Here is an 18,756-nt window from a genome sequence, read left to right as displayed (position 1 = left end):
TTTTGATTCTTTGTAGCATCAAAACTTCAGCTTCAGCGTTGTCACATTCTCAAACCAAATGTCTTCAAGAGATGAGCTGTTTAGAAGCTCTGAATCCCCAGAATCTTTGAAGACCATTTTCTCGGATTGAGGAAAAAATGGCATCCGCCACTTCGTCAAGCTCGGGACGACTTGCAACCTTTGGCATAATCGAGTATTTCCTGCTGATGTTGACGTCAGGCTCAGTGGCCAAACTAATCGCATCTGGCAGGACGCCATCACACAATGCTCATTTTGAAAGTCTGCCTTCCCTTGTGTGCAAGTGTTGGAATCCTCGCCTTCCCTTTCGAAGTTTGAGATCGGGAGTGTTTAGACAGGCCCCGTGAAGCTTCCTGGGAGATCTGGTGCCATCGTCGGGAAGACTTTGTCCGTCGGAACTCCTCAGAAGATGCGACAGGCCTCCCGTCTACTCGTCCTTCTATTCCTCTTCTCTCTGACCTCCTCTGCTCAGTGGTGAGAGATCTGAATTTTTGTAGAAATTGGCCATAAAGGAAATATATTCTTACATACAATATACATACATACATATATATATATATATATATATATATATATATATATATATATATATATATATATATATATATATATATATATATATATGAAAATAAGAAGGCCCATAAAACACTATTTAAACGTTGAAACCATATATTTCCAGGCACTTGTTTCTGTGCCCTGTTCACTGGTAGAATATGGACAGTTGAAAGTTACAATGGTATATATATAAAAAACATGAAGGTGTGGCCTTGGGCCTCCGATGTTAAGGAGGTGGCGTTTCTTAAGAAGGAGAGATTGAAGACTTTCATCTTCTTCAAAGTCCGTCAGTGTCCTCGACAGGTTCATATTGTTGGTTTGATTGATGATAGCAGATTCAGCAGAACTCCTCTTTTGTGCTCTGTTAGAAGATGAGGCAGGCCTCCCGTCTATTTATACGTTAACGAGCGAACTCCCGATGGATTTGGGATAATGGAAAATCCATTTCTGTTCCTACCGTGTAGTTTCTCTCTGAAAGATCCTCCTCTGCTCAGTAGCTGTCCGTACAAAAGAAAGATGCTGAATCTGCTATCATCAATCAAACCAACAATATGAACCTGTCAGAGACACTGAAATCGGACGCCATTGACACTTATCTGTATTTCTTCCATCGTCAAACGGGAGCTGAAAAAACCACTTTTTGTAGAAATTGGCCATAACACCTTCATGTTTTTGAAATATTGTATTCTTACATACAATGAACACACAGAAACATACATAACAAATAGTATTTTATATTTTCATATATATATTATATATATATATATATATATATATATATATATATATATATATATATATATATATACATATACATATAATATTAAGTCCTAATACTGTTTAACATCGAATTTATTATTTGCCTTCAGAATACCCCTCTCTCCCTCTCTGCTTTCCTCTCTCTCTCTCTGTCTCTCTCTGTCTCTGTCTCTCTCTCCCTCTTTCTCTTTGTTTTCCTCTCTCACTTTCTCTCTTTCTCTCTCTTAAGTTCTTCACTGGGAGGGTGGGTAGAGCTCTCGGCTAGCACGCTGTTGGCCCGGCGTTCGACTCTCCGACCGGCCAGTGAAGAATTAGAGGAATTGATTTCTGGTGATAGAAATTCATTTCTCGTCATAATGTGGTTCGGATTCCACAATAAGCTGTAGGTCCCGTTGCTAGGTAACCAGCTGGCTCTTAGCCACGTAAAATAAATCTAATCCTTCGGGCCAGCCCTCTCTAGGAGAGCTGTTCATCAGCTTAGTGGTCTGGTTAAACTAAGATATACTTAACTTTTTTTTCTCTCTCTCTCTCTCTCTCTCTCTGTTTTTCTCTCATTCTCTCTCTCACTCTGGTTCATATTCTGTGTTTGTGTATATGTGTGTGTGTTATTGTCATGAAATCCTTCTCACGCTTCGAGTGACATTCCTGCGTGGGGCGTTCTGCCTCCTGGGCAGGATATCCTCCCGAGATACTGGCTTTAGGAACTCTTGCTCTGTTCAGAAATGTCATCGACAGATTAGATGTACGAGATAAGGGTTACTGCCACAGTCGTTCTTTAACGGATGAAGCCCCAAGTGCAGAACATTTCCACGACATCACATACTCATATACCAACATAGAAGGTTCATCAGCCATACTCCGAACTCTGTAGACGGCTACCACTCCCAGGCTATCTGAATATGAAGACCTCTCCTGCCCAGTTTAGCTTAAAATCCAGCTTTCCAACATTTTCCAAGGATTCCTCTCCTCCTTCCTCTCAACACTTACAATTCTACATTCTTTCACCAGCCTGTCATTCTCCATTCTTTCCACTTGACCAAACCAGATCAAAGCACTCTGATCCCCTTTTCACCTATGCTAACCTTTTAACTGCCTCAACACATCTCTAAATTTCTCACGCTCTTAGTTTTTCTTATCTCACACACAACACGCAGCCAGTTAATCTCAAAAGCTTCTATCTTTTTCCCGTCATTCACATTCAACATCCCCATTTTACTTCTAAATAAAGAAAGGTTTGTCATTAACCCTTGACACATAGTCACCATAGCTTCCATATGCACTCCACGTCTTTTCTCAGGCTTTTGCGCACACCCTGCTAGCTTTTTGCTTCACCTTATCTGTGGCTTGCCTCTTCTCTTATCCTGCAGTTATCTATCAAATTTACTTATCAATGGGTTTATAAATCAGCCACTTCCATTCTTCCTCCATTACTCTATGTTCCTGGTTCACATTTACAATCAAAACCCTCTTGTTCACATATGCTCAACATTCTCGAATTTTTCAGTCAGTGTAAATTTTTCTTCACCATCCCCAATCAGTACAGTATCACCTGCAAGCATGAGCCATACTACACTTCATTCACAACTCATTTCCTTACCCCATACCTTGGCACCTACCTCCAATTATCTATCTCTGCCTCGTCGAATCACTCATCAACAGCAATGGGAACGTGACACGCTCTTGTCTCTGGCTCACTTTTACATCAGCCCAGCCAATCTTTAGTCCACATATTTTGGCACATAGGTTACTTTCATTAGGAAAACTTTCAGTGTTCCCAATAACTTATCTTCTATACCACACCTCTTCGGCACCTTACAAGTTGGCTGTGTTGAGTCTGCCATCAGCTATTTCTAGGTCCTTTAGTGCTGCGCACAGCTTTTCCACTTACTCTCAACTTCCCCTTCCAGTTTCATACCAAACACCTTGTCCATAAACCCTGTTCATCATCTAAACAAATACTGTCCTTCCACAATCAGTGCCTCTGTTGCATGTTTCAGTTTATATCAAAAACCTACAATGCACCTTAACTGGAATACTAGGTAATGTTAAGCCTCATTCTAAGAGACTTCTAGAACTATCAGTTCCACCTTAATGGCCAATAACATTCATGCCCCACATACATTTTTGGAACCTTTCCCTCATCCGTATATGCAGATTCTTAGTCAGCGTCACTTAGTTTCTGGAAGAGCAGCAGATATATTCAGTCTTTCTCTGAAGTGAGCCATGCTGTTGCTAGGCTTATTTATTCACATGTACGTTTTGGCGCTATGATAACAGATGGTGCTGGTATGCGATCTTCTTAAGACAGCAGAAACTCGTTCGTCACTATAAAATTGCTATTACAGTATAATCAATTCTCAAATGAGAAACTCTGTTTAGACGATAGATATGTTGTTTCTAAAGTATAATAATCCTATAAATGCTAATTATCCCTAGTATTATACCGCACATAACATTAAGTAAACCTGTTTTAAGTGTCCGACATTTGCAACGAAGAACACCCTAAAACAGTCTGCTGAGAATTCTAATTCAAAGGTGTCAAAATCTGTACCAGCCACAATATCTACTGAGAAGCCTGCACAGGAAGTCCCCCAGTGGGATGCTGAAAGTTTCATACAAACTGAAAAGTCCAGCTGCCAAAAAATCAAAATTCTTTCCTCCGCTCTTGCCTCATCGTCGATGACCTTGTCGAAACTCCAGCATGACCCTATATTTAGACGTGCAACTATATCTAAAGATTAACGGACAAACTTCAAGACTTTCCTCTTGAGAGCTTTATAAAACATTCGATAAACTTATTTTGAATTGCAAAGTCAATGGGTATTATTATTACTGTTATTTTGACCAGCAAAGTTACTGTAAACTTTATTTCTGTTAATATTCCTCTGCAGAATCGGCCGTCCGGAATACTTCTCAGGGCCAACCAACAGTTTTTCGTCTGCCGAGCAGTGACACCATCGTCGTAGGTTTCAGGACTGAATACAGATGGCCACATATCAAGTACATAATCTCTTCCCCAGGAAAAGAAATACTCAAAGGAAAGTTGGAATCATTTGAATGGGCATCACAGTGGACACCCTTTCTCCTCGTGTCAAAGGAGGTGAGCTCCGGTCGTATAATGATATTTAATGTACTTTCGTTGTAAAAGAAGAGAGAATTTCACAAGAATTTTAATCAACCTAAACAAGTTAATGTAGCCTCACTGCCAATTTTGTAGGAATACGCACAACACACATACACACACACACACACACACACACACACACACACACACACACATATATATATATATATATATATATATATATATATATATATATATATATATGTATGTTATTACATTTATTTATAAATATATATATATGTATATATGTATACTGCGACGAATGGAACTTCTTTCCAAGCAACCTCACCCGATTTTACATCCGTAACGTAACAGAGAAAAATAAAGTTCATTTCAATTGTTTTAATTACTAGAACTGTGGGTTTTCATTCGCCCCTTCATAAACTCTCTCCCTCATTCCCAAAATGTATATATATATATATATATATATATATATATATATATATATATATATATATATATATATATATATATATATATATGAGTGCTTATAAGCATGTGATGCGTGTGTGTTTGTGGGTTGAAGGGGAGTTTTGTATGCACATAAGTACATTACTGGCCCTACCACAAAATATGAAAGAGCTTCTAATATTCTGCCTCTGATCTAAATGTTCCCTTCCAGGTGATAAGAAGCGCCAACCTGGAGCATTTCCGAATTCCAGCAGATGCACCTGATATGAGACATCTCGCCGTATTAAGCACAGCACTGGTTCAGTGGCAAATGATGACGTTACCTCTCAAAGATCGTAAGTCGCTGTTCTTTCTTCTTCAGTGCTCCGGAGACGCGTTCGTAAGATCCATGGATTCATGGATATGTTGTGTGAAAGCATGAAAAGCAAAACCTTTCTTATTCTTATTACAGAGTAAGCTTTCGTCACCTATGCTGCCTCTGTGTCTCACGCAGAGCAGAGGAGGAGTCCCACGTGACGTTAAAACGTTGGCAAGCGTCTCGTTCTGCCTACTGTAATTTAAGTCAGCTTTTCCTGCATCATATTCGTGTTTATCATTTTCGTTTCATGAATCAAAATGTTATAGAATGAAAAAATCTAACAACTACTTCATGTCTAAATAAACTTACATATGACAGGAAGTTTACCCAGGGTAATATATTTTGGAAGCGACTGAAAATCACCTCTATACCTAATGGCTCCTTCTGTAGAGCTCTCATCCAGTCCTGAGTCACTCCAATGCCATGTCCAGTTTAATGTCTGACCTTCCTCTGCTTGAATTGACAGCAACAGAAATCACAAAAAAGATAATGAAATAAAAGATAATGATAAATGCACGCAAGTAAATGGAAATATCCTTAACCTGTGCACTGAAATAATAAAAAGCTTTGGCCCTGAGGTACCCCAGTAAAACCTAGAGTCGCTTTCAAGAAACATCATGACAAAGAAATGCACAGATGAACGGAAGTACAAAAGAAATCACAGGCCAGAACTTGGCAGTAAACAATGCATGCATTTGCGTATATATGCACGCATGGGGCCACTCATTCAAAAGTTAACTAGACGATGTTCTTAGTGTTTAGAATTTCATTCCCTCTCACCCGACTTAATATTTCTCATCAGTCACCAGAAGGACCTATTTCTTCCCCGTGGCGAAGATGCCATTTCCCCCCCTCCTTTCAGTAGGATTTTCAGTCAGGTCTGTGCTAAATAGGGGTTGATAAGCACCCTGTTTATTAGGTTGCAAACACACAGTCTATTATTTTCCTCTTCAGATGACCTGAAAATTGCAACTCCTGGGAAAGAAGTCTCTCTTGACCTTCCCGAGGAAGATGAAGTGTGGGTGGCTGTCTGGAACAAACGTAGCCGAGAATTCAGAACTGAACTCAAGTTGTTTCACGAACAGCAAACATCAAGATTTCTCAACATAAATGCATCAGAAGATTGGTCAATTATCTGCATAAATGACAAGGTAAGTTTGCCATTATTTGGTATATAGCCCATTGTACAAGTCTGTCTGGTAAGATGATGCACTAGAATAAGTTAATGTTCCACTAACTGTTATGGTTAACGTTATTTTTAGTTTCGTTTTCCTTTCACCTTCAGAAATTGGAGGACATGAAATGCTCGAAAAGTTTCCCATTAAGTTCTTTTTCATTTACGATAAACACGCTATACGGGGTAAATGTTCATTGATTCTCGTTTCTCAGCGGATCCTTTATGGAGGTGATTCTCAGCGCCTAAGTACCAGAGGCCTGAAAGGACGGCGTTTACAGATGATAAGCGACGTCGAAGTTCACTTCCAAGTGTTTCCCGTCCCTTTGAAGTCAACAGGTGCGTGTGTGTTTGTGTTTTGCGTGTTCATATCAATACAGTATAGTATATTTACAATAGTATATATTTTATTTACCTAATGTAATTTATCACCCTGAAGTTATTTGTTTGTAACCTCAGCTTTCCACTCTCCCATAAAATTTCTAGAGAACTGAAGTTGTAAATGACTGCTCATAAAAAGAACGCATCCATACCTGAGTCAGAGAGCAGCCATCACAAGGAGACGAGCACTTTGCCTCTTCTTGTTTTCACCTTATTTTGAGTTGAAGCCATTGTGCGATTCATTACAACTGATAATGTGATTGTAAACATTTATTCTTATTGTAAATCTTAAATGAATGAAAAAAGGACAGCTGAAATCCAGTGGAGATAAGACTGAATGTCTGACTTTAGGGAAAAAGTTAATCTCAGGAGGCCTAGGAACAGTTAAAGCCTCAGCGTCCAAGGAACTATAATTTTGAGTTCAGTGAGTGATACTTAGAGCCAGCTATGTTGAGTGACTGTTGCACAGCCAAAACATGATTATTGATACTCTCAGGACAATAAACTAACTCGAAGTGAGCCCTGCAGAGCGTCTCTTTGACGAGGTGAGGCCGAGAATGCAGCTTTACTTTATGTGTGAGTCTGTCAGCTGGGTTCTTTGTTGGAGTGTCAAAACTCAGAATGAATCAATACTCTTGTACTGTCATATACTGATAAAACACAGGCCTTTCAGATGCAGCCACCCCACCCCCAACCACACTCTTCATCGCCATGGGAGTAGTAGTAACCTCTGCGGTCATTCTGGGATCTTTCTTGGGATGCAGGTTCTTCTGGAAGAGGAGGAACGAAGGACCAACTGAAGGTAAGGATTTCTTGTGCTGAGGGGTAGGGGCAGAAAGGTACAGCCTTCCGCCTCTCAGCAGTTCTTGAGGGTTGAGGTTGCTAGCCCCACGCCCTTTCTCAGAACAGCAACAGATGCTCTTGGTGGACTGGTGGTTGGCAGGTCAAGAGATATTCAAAAATAGCAGATGTGAACCGGATGCTGTACCAGTCAGCTCCCACCACAGCTAAGTTGTATAGCTCTTTTCAAAAGTCAGATGGGTTCATAGTTTGTTGCCTACCTATCACACATCAGTTAACTCTGCTGAAAATGGTATACAAGTGAATGCTGGGGTCAAGAAAAGGGCGTAAGGCTAGCAATCTTATCCTTATGCGTTGCATTCTCGAAAGCAGAGTTGCAATGCGTGGTGGTCATTATAACTGCATTTTCTTTAAAGCATCGGGTACCAATGTTCAAGTATGGGAGGACTGATCAGCATGACCAATATACAGACTGTCAATATGTAAAGCATCATGTAGCCAAATAGGCGATCTAATTCTCATGAGCCAGACGGACAGGATTCAAAGGAAAGAGAGAAAGAGGAAATAGTCCCACTCCAAGCTTACATCCTAGAATCTCCTTATTCTTTCTTTTTTATTTCCTGGTTGACTGGCTCTGTCCTGTCTCACGGAAGCTAACTCTATCGACTTGCATTGCAGGTGCAACGTCTGCAATGTTCACCATCAACAACCCTAGCTTTGCCAATGAAGGAGTACCAACAGGAGAACGCTTCGGAGCAGTTTCTCACCCTGGACTCATCAGACCAAGTTCATCTCATGTCAGTGAAAACCCCCTTTATGGCGTTATCATCCCCAGATGATTCAGCAGTCAGGAACAGAGGCATGACGTCACTTGTGGGGAAAGGTGAACATGTCTTGTTTGTGTAGTATGTCTGTATCATAAACAATTATCCAGCTGCAACAATTTTTTTATCGAAAGATACCATTTTCTAAATGAAAGGTACATGCTTCTATAAAAGTCAGTACTATTTGAAAAATACACTAGTTTTTTTTATAAAATTTTAATCAGATTGTGGATAGATTATCTATGATCAATAAACAACTGTGACTAAATACAATCGGTTTGGTTAGATGCGCTCAAAAGGACCGCTCTCCTGATGATAATCAAATTTGTGATAAGAAACTTTTTCTTGGCAGTTGTCATTCATAGTTTGATGACTGAATATGGAATAATATTGCCTAAATTGAAGCTCTTGTTTATTATCTTTATTTACGTAAAGACTTAGGAAGGTTGTAAGGTACTCTGAAGACTCCAGAAGTTCCTGTTTATCTGATTTTAAATCAATGAGTCCTTCCTTTGGAAGTCTGTCTAGAAAACGACACCAGAGAAGCTGTCATTGTGGCAATTGTCCTGAATAGGACTGAGAAGGATCCTGTCTACCACAGAGGAAGTATCAGCAGCTTCTCCAGGGATTTCACCACTCAGTTCAATCTCATTTCCCGGATGAGAACCTTTTGAGAGAACGGAAGCAGCACCCAGTGACCCTTTGGCAGTCAGAAGTCGTTTTTCTTCATCACGAGAAATGGCTTGTGGCAGTGTAGAGCATTTTCTTTCTCATGTTATGATGACAATCAATACAGCCATTTTCATTATCCTTAGATACTTATTTACCTGATTCAGTCAAGTATTTTTCTGTGAAGTAAATCCATATTCTTGGTCTTTACATTAAGTTTTATTTCAACCTTTTGTTAACGAAGGAAAAATCTCACATCATATGTATCTGTGACGATACAGTTATATCTAAGAACATAAAAAGTACCACAAAATTGTCTTTAAAATAAGATTTTGTACTGAATGCATACATGTTGTTTACCATTAGATTATTGAAGCAGTAGATTTAGGGTGATTTCTCCTTTTAAGAATGTGGGAAATTGTGTCTATTCTTTCCTACAAGTGAAAACACGACGATCTTTTTATGACTATCTCTAACCTAATGCCTGCAGCATTCTTCTGAGATGAACAACTTCTTGGTACTTCTTTCCAATTGTGTTGCGATTATGTCGACTGCAGGTATGTTGTCCTACAAAGAGGAATGTAGGTATGAAGACCCATTAAAGTCTGAAGAAGAATCAGAGAACATTACACCAAGTTGGATATTTATGCCTCCTGTAATACTTATAGACAAATTACGTAGAGGAAAGTTTCTTATAGACACTCTACAGGAACGACTACACTATTACACCTGTATCACAAGACATCAAACTACACTGTAGATATGGATACATACACAAAAGAACAAGACTGTTGTGAAAAACGCCCCCAGAATGACCATAGAGAATTGTTATTATGTATATTCTAATTCCTCATAGGGAAATGGGACATTGTATGGAATAGTATCCGTCAAAATTATGTTGATAGTAAAATATAATTTCTAATCAGATCAACAGCAAGGATATGACGACTGATAAGGATCTCACATTTAATTCAGCTCGTTCCGTACCTGAATTATACTTCACTGATATTTTGAAACGGATCTTCAAAGTGATGTCGCGAATAGCCGCTATTAATGGAGAGTGCTATTTCGGCTTCAGGAGATTCTCTTGTGCTTGCAAGGCAGGGAATTAGACAGACAGAAAGTTCCCTTATCTTAAGAAAGTAGAAAAAAAACAGAGAGAGAGAGAGAGAGAGAGAGAGAGAGAGAGAGAGAGAGAGAGAGAGAGAGAGAGAGAGAGAGATATCTGATATTTTAAGAGCATAAGAAATATAAGTTAAGCATAAAAAAGTAACAGTAACCATTACATCAAGAGAGAGAGAGAGAGAGAGAGAGAGAGAGAGAGAGAGAGAGAGAGAGAAGTAAGTGTCCAAGCCTGAGGTTCAGAAACAGAAAACATAAATGCATTCAGGACAGCTGCATGCACTGCATTTTGTCATGAGAGCAGTAAAGGAAAGTCCAGCCTTTGATTAACATTTTTATGACCGAGTAACTGAAAGGCAATAAACCTGGAAAGACCACGAAGCTAAGTGCCCAACTTAGTCTTTTCATGTCCTGTGATATATCCGTAAAAGGCAAAGATAGTATGACTAATTTGAATTTTTTCAATTTTTCTGTATTAAAAAAAAATACACCACTTCAAACGAAGGAATATAAGAGCCCATTATAAAAGTTACACGAATTTTACCTGAACTATATGATAAAAAAATAACAATAAACGCGAGAGAATAATACAATATCACTACATTGCCCACTGTACTCAGGAGAGCACCAACGGAAATCCGTGAATCAATTAGTTCCGAATCGGCTGGAGTTTAAACGCAAACAGAGCTTAGTGGAGCAGCTCCATGTGATTTTTGGCCAGAATCGTTCATTTGATGATAATAACATGAAATTTGGCGTGAATATACTATGTACGTCACTTTTTGAGAAAAGTGTTAGCTATCAAAAATTTCAATATGGCCGCCATTTTTTTCAAGATGGCCGCCAACACACCAAAAACAGCCATAAACCATTAAACACCGGTCTTTGTCCATTTATTTCCAACTTTTGCTATTAAATAAGGCTATTAATGAAGGGAAGGCAAAGAGGATAAGCTCCTTCTGTCTATATAATGTCCCAAAGGGTTGCAAACTACAGAGCCGATCTTGCAGTCAAATCAACACTGTTGTTCCTGAGGCAGGGGGGATTCAGCAGACACCAATGGGGCAATGGAAGGTTTTGACACCAAAAAGCCAGCTGCCCTAGGCAGTTGAAGCTCAATATCAGAGTAAAGACTATTCATATATGAGAAGGAAAAGTCTAAAACCAAACTATGGAGGTAGAGCCAAGAGAGTATCTGTCTCTCACTCCCAGGGCACACTGGTGACAGACACTGCTGTGAAACTCAGCATGGGGCTCAACATCAGCTAAACTGCAAGTTTAGTATCCCAAATGATATCTAAAAAGCCCCAAAGAAATTAGGTAGGCTCTGCAGATTCATTTCTATCCGCTACCAACGCCACCAAGACTCGCCAAGCCCATGAGATTACAGCATGCAGTTTATTTAAGCTCTTGAAGAGAGCCTATAGTGCATATTCTGCTGAGCAGAAAGACAGCGAAGAGGAATACATAACTTGAGAAAAATGGTGTGATGCACGCAAGAAAGAAAGTCCACATTTTCGCTTTTGGCTTTTGATTTTGAGCATGGAGTTGACTATTTTCACAATGATATGTTCATCTAGAGAGGGGAACTTTGCACTGTATCGTGAATTTGTTGGAACGTACATCGTATTTCTTTGCCAACAACAATGTCAGTTAAGCACAATGGCTTCCAGTTCATCTTCAAGATATGATGAGCCTAGAGAGACAACACCCAGAGGTTGCAAGGCAGTTCCAAAATGGAAATTTTTTTGTTCATAAATCTGGAAGACATTTCTCATCAATGGCTATTGACCTGGCCCATGAGCGGAACAATGTTATCATCAGAGGAGACTGGGAAGCAACAGGGCTTACAGAGGACCCATCAGCTCTGCATAAATGGATGGTGGCTGGACCTGAAATAAGCCAGTTTATAACTAATTATGCATCGGGAAGTAAAGATATAAAGAAAAATACTCGTCTCCATGAACAGTCACAAGCAGCTCAAAAGGTATCCCTTGAGAAAGTGCACCAGCTCACCACAGTCATAGAAGAAATGGGCAATCCATTCGTTGAGGAGACAGGAGATCTTCTGACCCTTGACACGAAAGACATAGCAGAACCCTCTACACTTGAACTTGTTGCAACCCATTTCGAGAAGGGAAAGGAACAGTCCAAAACTTTTATGGATAAAATGCAGACTGATAGTCATTATTTCTACCAGCCAATCAAGAAGAACAAGACTGAGTTTTTCAGTGCAGGGCCAAGACAAAGCAACCAATCTAAGACAAAGCTACTTGAGGAGGGTTGTCACCTGTTCTGCCTTTTCATCTTATGTCAAAACCGAGGATGTGATTTACAAGAATTTTTCAGGCATGAGAACCAGTCTTGTCCTTCATCTCTCACCAAGAATGGCAAACTGAGCTCATGTGCTAGGTAAGATCTTGTGAATATTCTCCAAGATAAAGTCAAGATTCCAGAGTCCAAGCCAGAATCTGATGTACTCATTGTTGATGGGGCCTCACTGGCGAATGCTGTTACTCCAAAAACACCTAAGACATTTGATTAATATGCCAAAAAGGATATTCTACACTTGGTAGGGCACTACAGCAACAATCATAAGAGAATTGACATCATCTCTGATGTATACCAGAAGACTAGTCTGAAGTCAGAAGCCAGATCAAAACGAGGAAAGGCCATCAGGAGGAGCGTTACAGATAATAGCAAAACACCATCATATTGGAAGAGTTTCCTTCGTAACAGCACAAACAAATCAGAACTCTTCCATTTTCTTGCTGGTAACATGGTTAGAAAAAGTCCTCACGAGTACCAATTACACCAGCATAAACGTGGAGGAACTGGCACCCTGTACTCACGAAGAGGCCGACACACGAATATTTCTACATGCCTGGCATGCAGTTAGGGAGGGCTACAAGTCTCTGATGATTGATGCAAATGACACAGACACTGTGGTAATTGCCATATCTCTGATGCCTTCTCTCACTGCAATGGGATTCGAGAAAATGTGGGTCCAATCTGGCAAAGGAGAGCACACTAGGTGGATTCCTACACATGATCTTGTGTCTACTCTCAGACCAGAGAAGTCCAAAGGAATGTTGCTTTCCCATGCTTTCACTGGGTGCGATGTTGCATCAGGTTTCAATGGACAAGGAAAAAACACAGCTTGGCAGACACGGAATATCCTTAATGAAGTTTCAGCTACATTTGTAAAACTCGGTCACAACCCATCTGAAGTTGAGGAGTCTGATCTACAAGTACTGGGGCAATCTGTAGTTCTAATGTATAACAGGTCTAGTACAACCTCACCAGTAGACGAGACAAGACTTGATCTCTTTGCCTGGAAGCAGAGGTCATAACACCCAACTAAAAATGCACTAAGGGAACATGCAAAAAGAGCAGCCTCTCAGGCAGGTCATACTTGAGGACAAAGTGTTAAACGTGTTCAAGAACTTCAATGTCCTTCTAGGTGGGGATGAACGAAAGAGGATGGCAATTGGAGAATTATTTGGACCACACTTGAAACGATTTCTTAGTCCTGCCGGGAATTGACTAAATGTGGATGCAAGAGGGACTGTGGTGGAAGGTGCACATGGAAAAAGACAGGACTAGACTGTACTGCACTCTGTAGCTGACCTTGTCTAACATCTCCAGGAGTCTAAAACACTGATGTTCAACAATGGTAGAAGGAAAATAGATGCTAATATACTCATAATCATAATTCTCAAGTTTGGACACGGTTAATAATGAGTTAGTGTATTTGTCACACGCGCACACACACACACACACACACACACACACACACACATATATATATATATATATATTTATTCATTTATTTATTTTATTTTCTTCTTCTTTTAACGTGCTTTTTCCCATTTCTTGCATGGGGTGAGCATGATGCCTTCTTTTGAAGGACTTTGATTTGGCTTTGGGGTAGACCGTAGTCTCATTCGGCTGCCCTGCCTGACATCTCTTAGAGCCCGGTAGCGTATGTATATGTTTTATATCCATGACCAAATGGCTATAAATACTCATAGAAATCAAGTTGTATGGACAAATATGCAGAAATACCAAGAAAGTTAGATTATTTTGCATATTAGGCCTACCTGGCGGCCATCTTGGAAATGGCAGACAAATTGAATTCCTTAATGGCAAGGACTGTTCCCCCAAGTAAAGCCTGCAATTTTATGGCAAAGATCCCAATAAAATGATTGAACTTTGGCTATTTATACAAAAATATATTGGCATTTTTTTCACAATAATCATCATATGGCAGCCATCTTGGAAAATGGCCACCTACGGGAATTTCGGGTGGCTAGAGCTTTTTTCTTAAAGTCTGCCCCCAATGGGTATGTCTGCCAAATTTCATGCTTGTATTGTCAAATGAACGAGTGTATGTATTATCTGCTCCACTAGCTCAAATGAACTCACTCATGTTGAAGACCTCTATGGCATTATTTGGCCTTTCGGCCTATTAATATCACCGTATGGGGACAATGACCTTGATGTCTGGGTACTGGTTGGTCAAGGGATTAACAGCTTAACCATTTCAGGACATTGTTTTGGGTACAAAGAACATGTATGACAACAAAAGTGAAAGTTTAAACATGTGGATAAATAAATATTCAAAATATGACCATGCACTAGTGTTTCCTTAAATATGTTTAAAATTTAGCATAATCTCGCATGTTAGTTTGCAAATACATGAAATAAGGTACAAGAATAAATAATATTTTATACCATATGTAAAGGTACAAATACACAAATGTCTGTTTATACAAAAAGGTGTGTATAATATTCAGTTTGGGTGTATGTGTGCGTCCAAATGGTCTACGTTGTTAACACCTGGAGGTTCGTGTTGGACGGGGCCTCAGCGACTTGAGCACGCATGTTACTTGGCCCTCGCTGGGCGTGTTCTCTGATGTACCATGAATGGTCACACTGAGAGGAGAGTGATGAATCCATTTATATGAAGTACCATGAATGGTCATTGACTGAGAGAGAGAGAGAGAGAGAGAGAGAGAGAGAGAGAGAGAGAGAGAGAGAGAGAGAGAGAGAGAGAGTTTACAAAAGTAGTATGAATCCATTTATATGAAGTACCATGAATGGTCACATTGAGAGAGAGAGAGAGAGAGAGAGAGAGAGAGAGAGAGAGAGAGAGAGAGAGAGAGAGAGAGAGAGAGAGAGAGAGTTTACAAAAGTAGTATGAATCCATTTATATGAAGTACCATGAATGGTCGCATTGAGAGAGAGAGAGAGAGAACCCTGAGAGAGAGAGAGAGATAGAGAAGAGATGAATTTATAGAAGTAGTATTTCAATATCATGAATGGTCAGGTAACTACAGAATTAAAGAGATATTTACAAATTTCAATCTTTTAAAAAGTATGGTCTGATATATCTTTAATCCATTATATGAGACCATGAATGGTCACATTCAGAGAATTTGAGAGAGAAAGAGACAGAATATTTAGAGAGATAAAATGGATTAAGAGTTTCCAAAAGTGGATGAATCCATTTATATGAAGTACCATGAATGGTCACATTGAGAGAGAGAGAGAGAGAGAGAGAGAGAGAGAGAGAGAGAGAGAGAGAGAGAGAGAGAGAGAGAGACAAAAGTAGTATGAATCCATTTATATTCACACTGATTAGAGATTCAGAGAGAGAGAGAGAGAGAGAGAGAGGAGAGAGAGAGAGAGAGATTGGAACACTATGCAATGGAAATTAATTTCACACTGCGCAATATTGACCCCTTTTGTTTTTAATAAACAAATCACAATGGAATCGACAGCTGGCCATAAGTACATTAATGGGTAAAGCTTTTTTTAAAATTAACTTACTGAGTAAAATCAGCTTACTGGTTCATGTACACACTCGTTACATTTGCCTGTATAAGCCTGTACACTGTGAGATACATAATTATGCATTGTATAATATATATTTCAATATCACTTCAGTTTACAGATTTAAACATATATTTCTAAATTTCACTTTCAAAAAAGTATGGCTGATATATTTTTAATCTTATAGAGAAATGAACTGAAATTTGAACAAAACTGACATAATATTTAGGTATAAAATGGATTAAGTGTTCAAGATGGATTACTCTTGAGTTCACAATCTTAACATGGATATGGAAGGGGGCGGGGGATATGGCTATAATTAGATTATTATTATTATTATTATTATTATTATTATAAAGAAAATAAACCCTTATTCATATGGAACAAGACTACAGGGGCCACTGGCCTGAAATTCAAGCTTCCAAAGATTAAAATTTTAATTTGAAAGAAGTTACGGAAGTTCAGAGGAAAGACAGAAACAAGGTATCAGTAATTATACAAAAAAGATAAATGAGTAAATTAATAAATAAATAAGTAAATAGATAAATTATGAAAGTACAAGGTGAATTGTTCTTGTACAGTAATGAATTGCATCTCTGCTTGAACGTTCGAGGTTCATGAACCATACCTGATTCAGTCCCGTCCCGTTCAATCATTCTGTACCAGCATACCACAAAAAAAGTTTTTATTGATGTTCTTTCCTGGCAGAAAGAATTATGCATCTTTCCAACTACGAATATCGATGGGCAATGAGAACATGTTTTTTTTTTCTAAGAGAAAAATGTTCCCATATAACACAAGAAAGCTACGGCTGATGGGAATACTTTTTACAATGTTTTTTGATGGGGAAAGTTTTTTTTTTTCCAGAGGCTTTTCAAGAATTATGGTTTGCTGAGAAAGTTTTTATAAGTTTAGCCTATTTCCGGACAAGGGTATGTTGCACAGACACGTAATTATTGCTTAGCAAGAATAATAGTTATTTTTTTTTTTTTGGGTTTATAATTGAATGATACATAAAATAATTTTTTTTCATTTATCTGTTTTTCTTTTGTTTAAAACTTAATGATACATAAAATTATATTTAAAAATAAATTAAGTATTTTTTTGTGTAATTTAATGATGGATAAAATTAAATGGTTTTCAATAAGATAAAATACTTCTCAGTACTTGTAGACAGTTACGACTGATAAAAATACGATGGTATGCTTCTGAATTTTACAACACAAAAAAATTTTGTTTTTTATATATAACATACGTGGTGTTTTCTAACTGAGAAAGACATGTAGAAAATGGGGGTTGGAGCGGTTGGACAGCAAGATAAATAGCTCCAGAAAACGAAGCAGATGAAGTACAAGGACCTAAAGATGGAGCTGGGAGAAATCTCCACAGTTGCAAGAAGAAGTAATATTCAGAGAGGCTGGACAGCAAGACAGACGAAGGAAGAGGGATACAAGTATAGTAAAAGACTGAAATAAACAAAGTGGGTGCAACTAAGGGCCTACGGAACGAAGCAAAACCCCCTTGTATAGTCTATATTACATAGTCTATAATAGTCTATAATTAACCTTCCAACTGCATTACAAAGCAACAGTCAGAGAAGCTGGACAGCGAGATTGCATAAGGAAGAAGGAATGCAGGTATAGTAAAAAGTTAAAAATAAAACAAAGTGGGTGCAGCAATGGGTCATAGGGAACGCCGCAAAACACCTTTGAGTAGTCTAAAATGCATTGCAAATTTGCTCTCATTGCTTTCGTGTTGATGATGTGCTTCAGACAAGCATCCTTGTAGAAAGGAAGACTTACAATAAGGCACTGCACTCATCTAGAAGTCTTCTGAAAGCTAAAGAACCTAGAGTAATCTATTATACATTGCAAATTCGCTCTAACTGTTCAGCTATGATGATATGCTCCAGTTAAGCATCTCTGTAGAAGGAAAGACCCACTAGAATTGCTTTAGTGTTAATGATATGCTTCAGACAAGCATCCCTGTAGAGAGGAAGGCCCACTAGCAAACACTGCACTCATCTAGAAGTCTTCTAGAAACTACATAACCTAGAGTAGTCTATAACACATTGCAAACTTCCCTTTTACTGTTCAGTGTTAATGATATGCTTCAGACAAGCATCCCTGTAGAGAGGAAGGCCCACTAGCAAACACTGCACTCATCTAGAAGTCTTCTAGAAACTACATAACCTAGAGTAGTCTATAACACATTGCAAACTTCCCTTTTACTGTTCAGTGTTAATTATATGATCCAGAAAAGCATCCCTGTAGAGAGGAAGACCCACTAGCAAGCACTGCACTCATCTAGAAGTCTTCTAGAAGTCTTCTAGACGCTAGAGAACCTATAGTAGTTTATAACACATTGCAAACTTCCCTTTTACTGTTCAGTGTTAATGATATGCTTCAGACAAGCATCCACATAAAAAAGGCAGACCAACTAGCAAGCACTGGACTGATCTAGAAGTCTCCTAGACGCTAGAGGGCGGTAATGAGGTCATTCACGACGGAGTGACGCCGAGAAGAAACGAGATGAAATGAGGGGGGGGGGAACACCAGAGCCCAGATTATGCACCAAAGGATTATTAACTGGAGTTTTCCTCCATTCTCTTCGACAGTGAGCCATGTCCAGTTACGAGTTTACATTAATACTTCGTTACGTCCAAAGAGAGAGAGAGAGAGAGAGAGAGAGAGAGAGAGAGAGAGAGAGAGAGAGAGAGAGA

General features: G+C 39.0%; 1 protein-coding gene across 2 annotated transcripts; it reads left to right on the top strand.

The window, feature by feature from the left end:
* The first annotated feature begins 223 nt into the window (after window positions 1-223).
* Window positions 224-9,284, top strand: LOC136855347 (uncharacterized). Of its 2 annotated transcripts, none has more exons than XM_067132260.1 (7): window positions 224-492; window positions 4,224-4,432; window positions 5,079-5,202; window positions 6,180-6,376; window positions 6,615-6,738; window positions 7,445-7,582; window positions 8,260-9,284. In XM_067132260.1, exons 3-7 carry the CDS (start codon window positions 5,133-5,135, stop codon window positions 8,418-8,420), a joined length of 690 nt encoding a protein of 229 aa, XP_066988361.1. In that variant the 5' UTR covers window positions 224-492; window positions 4,224-4,432; window positions 5,079-5,132; the 3' UTR covers window positions 8,421-9,284. The 2 variants fall into 2 exon arrangements, with proteins under 2 accessions (XP_066988361.1, XP_066988362.1); XM_067132261.1 differs by having other exon boundaries at window positions 271-492; window positions 7,454-7,582.
* Window positions 9,285-18,756: the final 9,472 nt, after the last annotated feature.

This window comes from Macrobrachium rosenbergii, chromosome 31 (genome assembly GCF_040412425.1).
Source record: "Macrobrachium rosenbergii isolate ZJJX-2024 chromosome 31, ASM4041242v1, whole genome shotgun sequence".
NCBI lineage: Eukaryota > Metazoa > Arthropoda > Malacostraca > Decapoda > Palaemonidae > Macrobrachium > Macrobrachium rosenbergii.
Note: the sequence above shows the minus strand (reverse complement) of the source record. Positions and strands in the feature narration are given on the sequence as shown.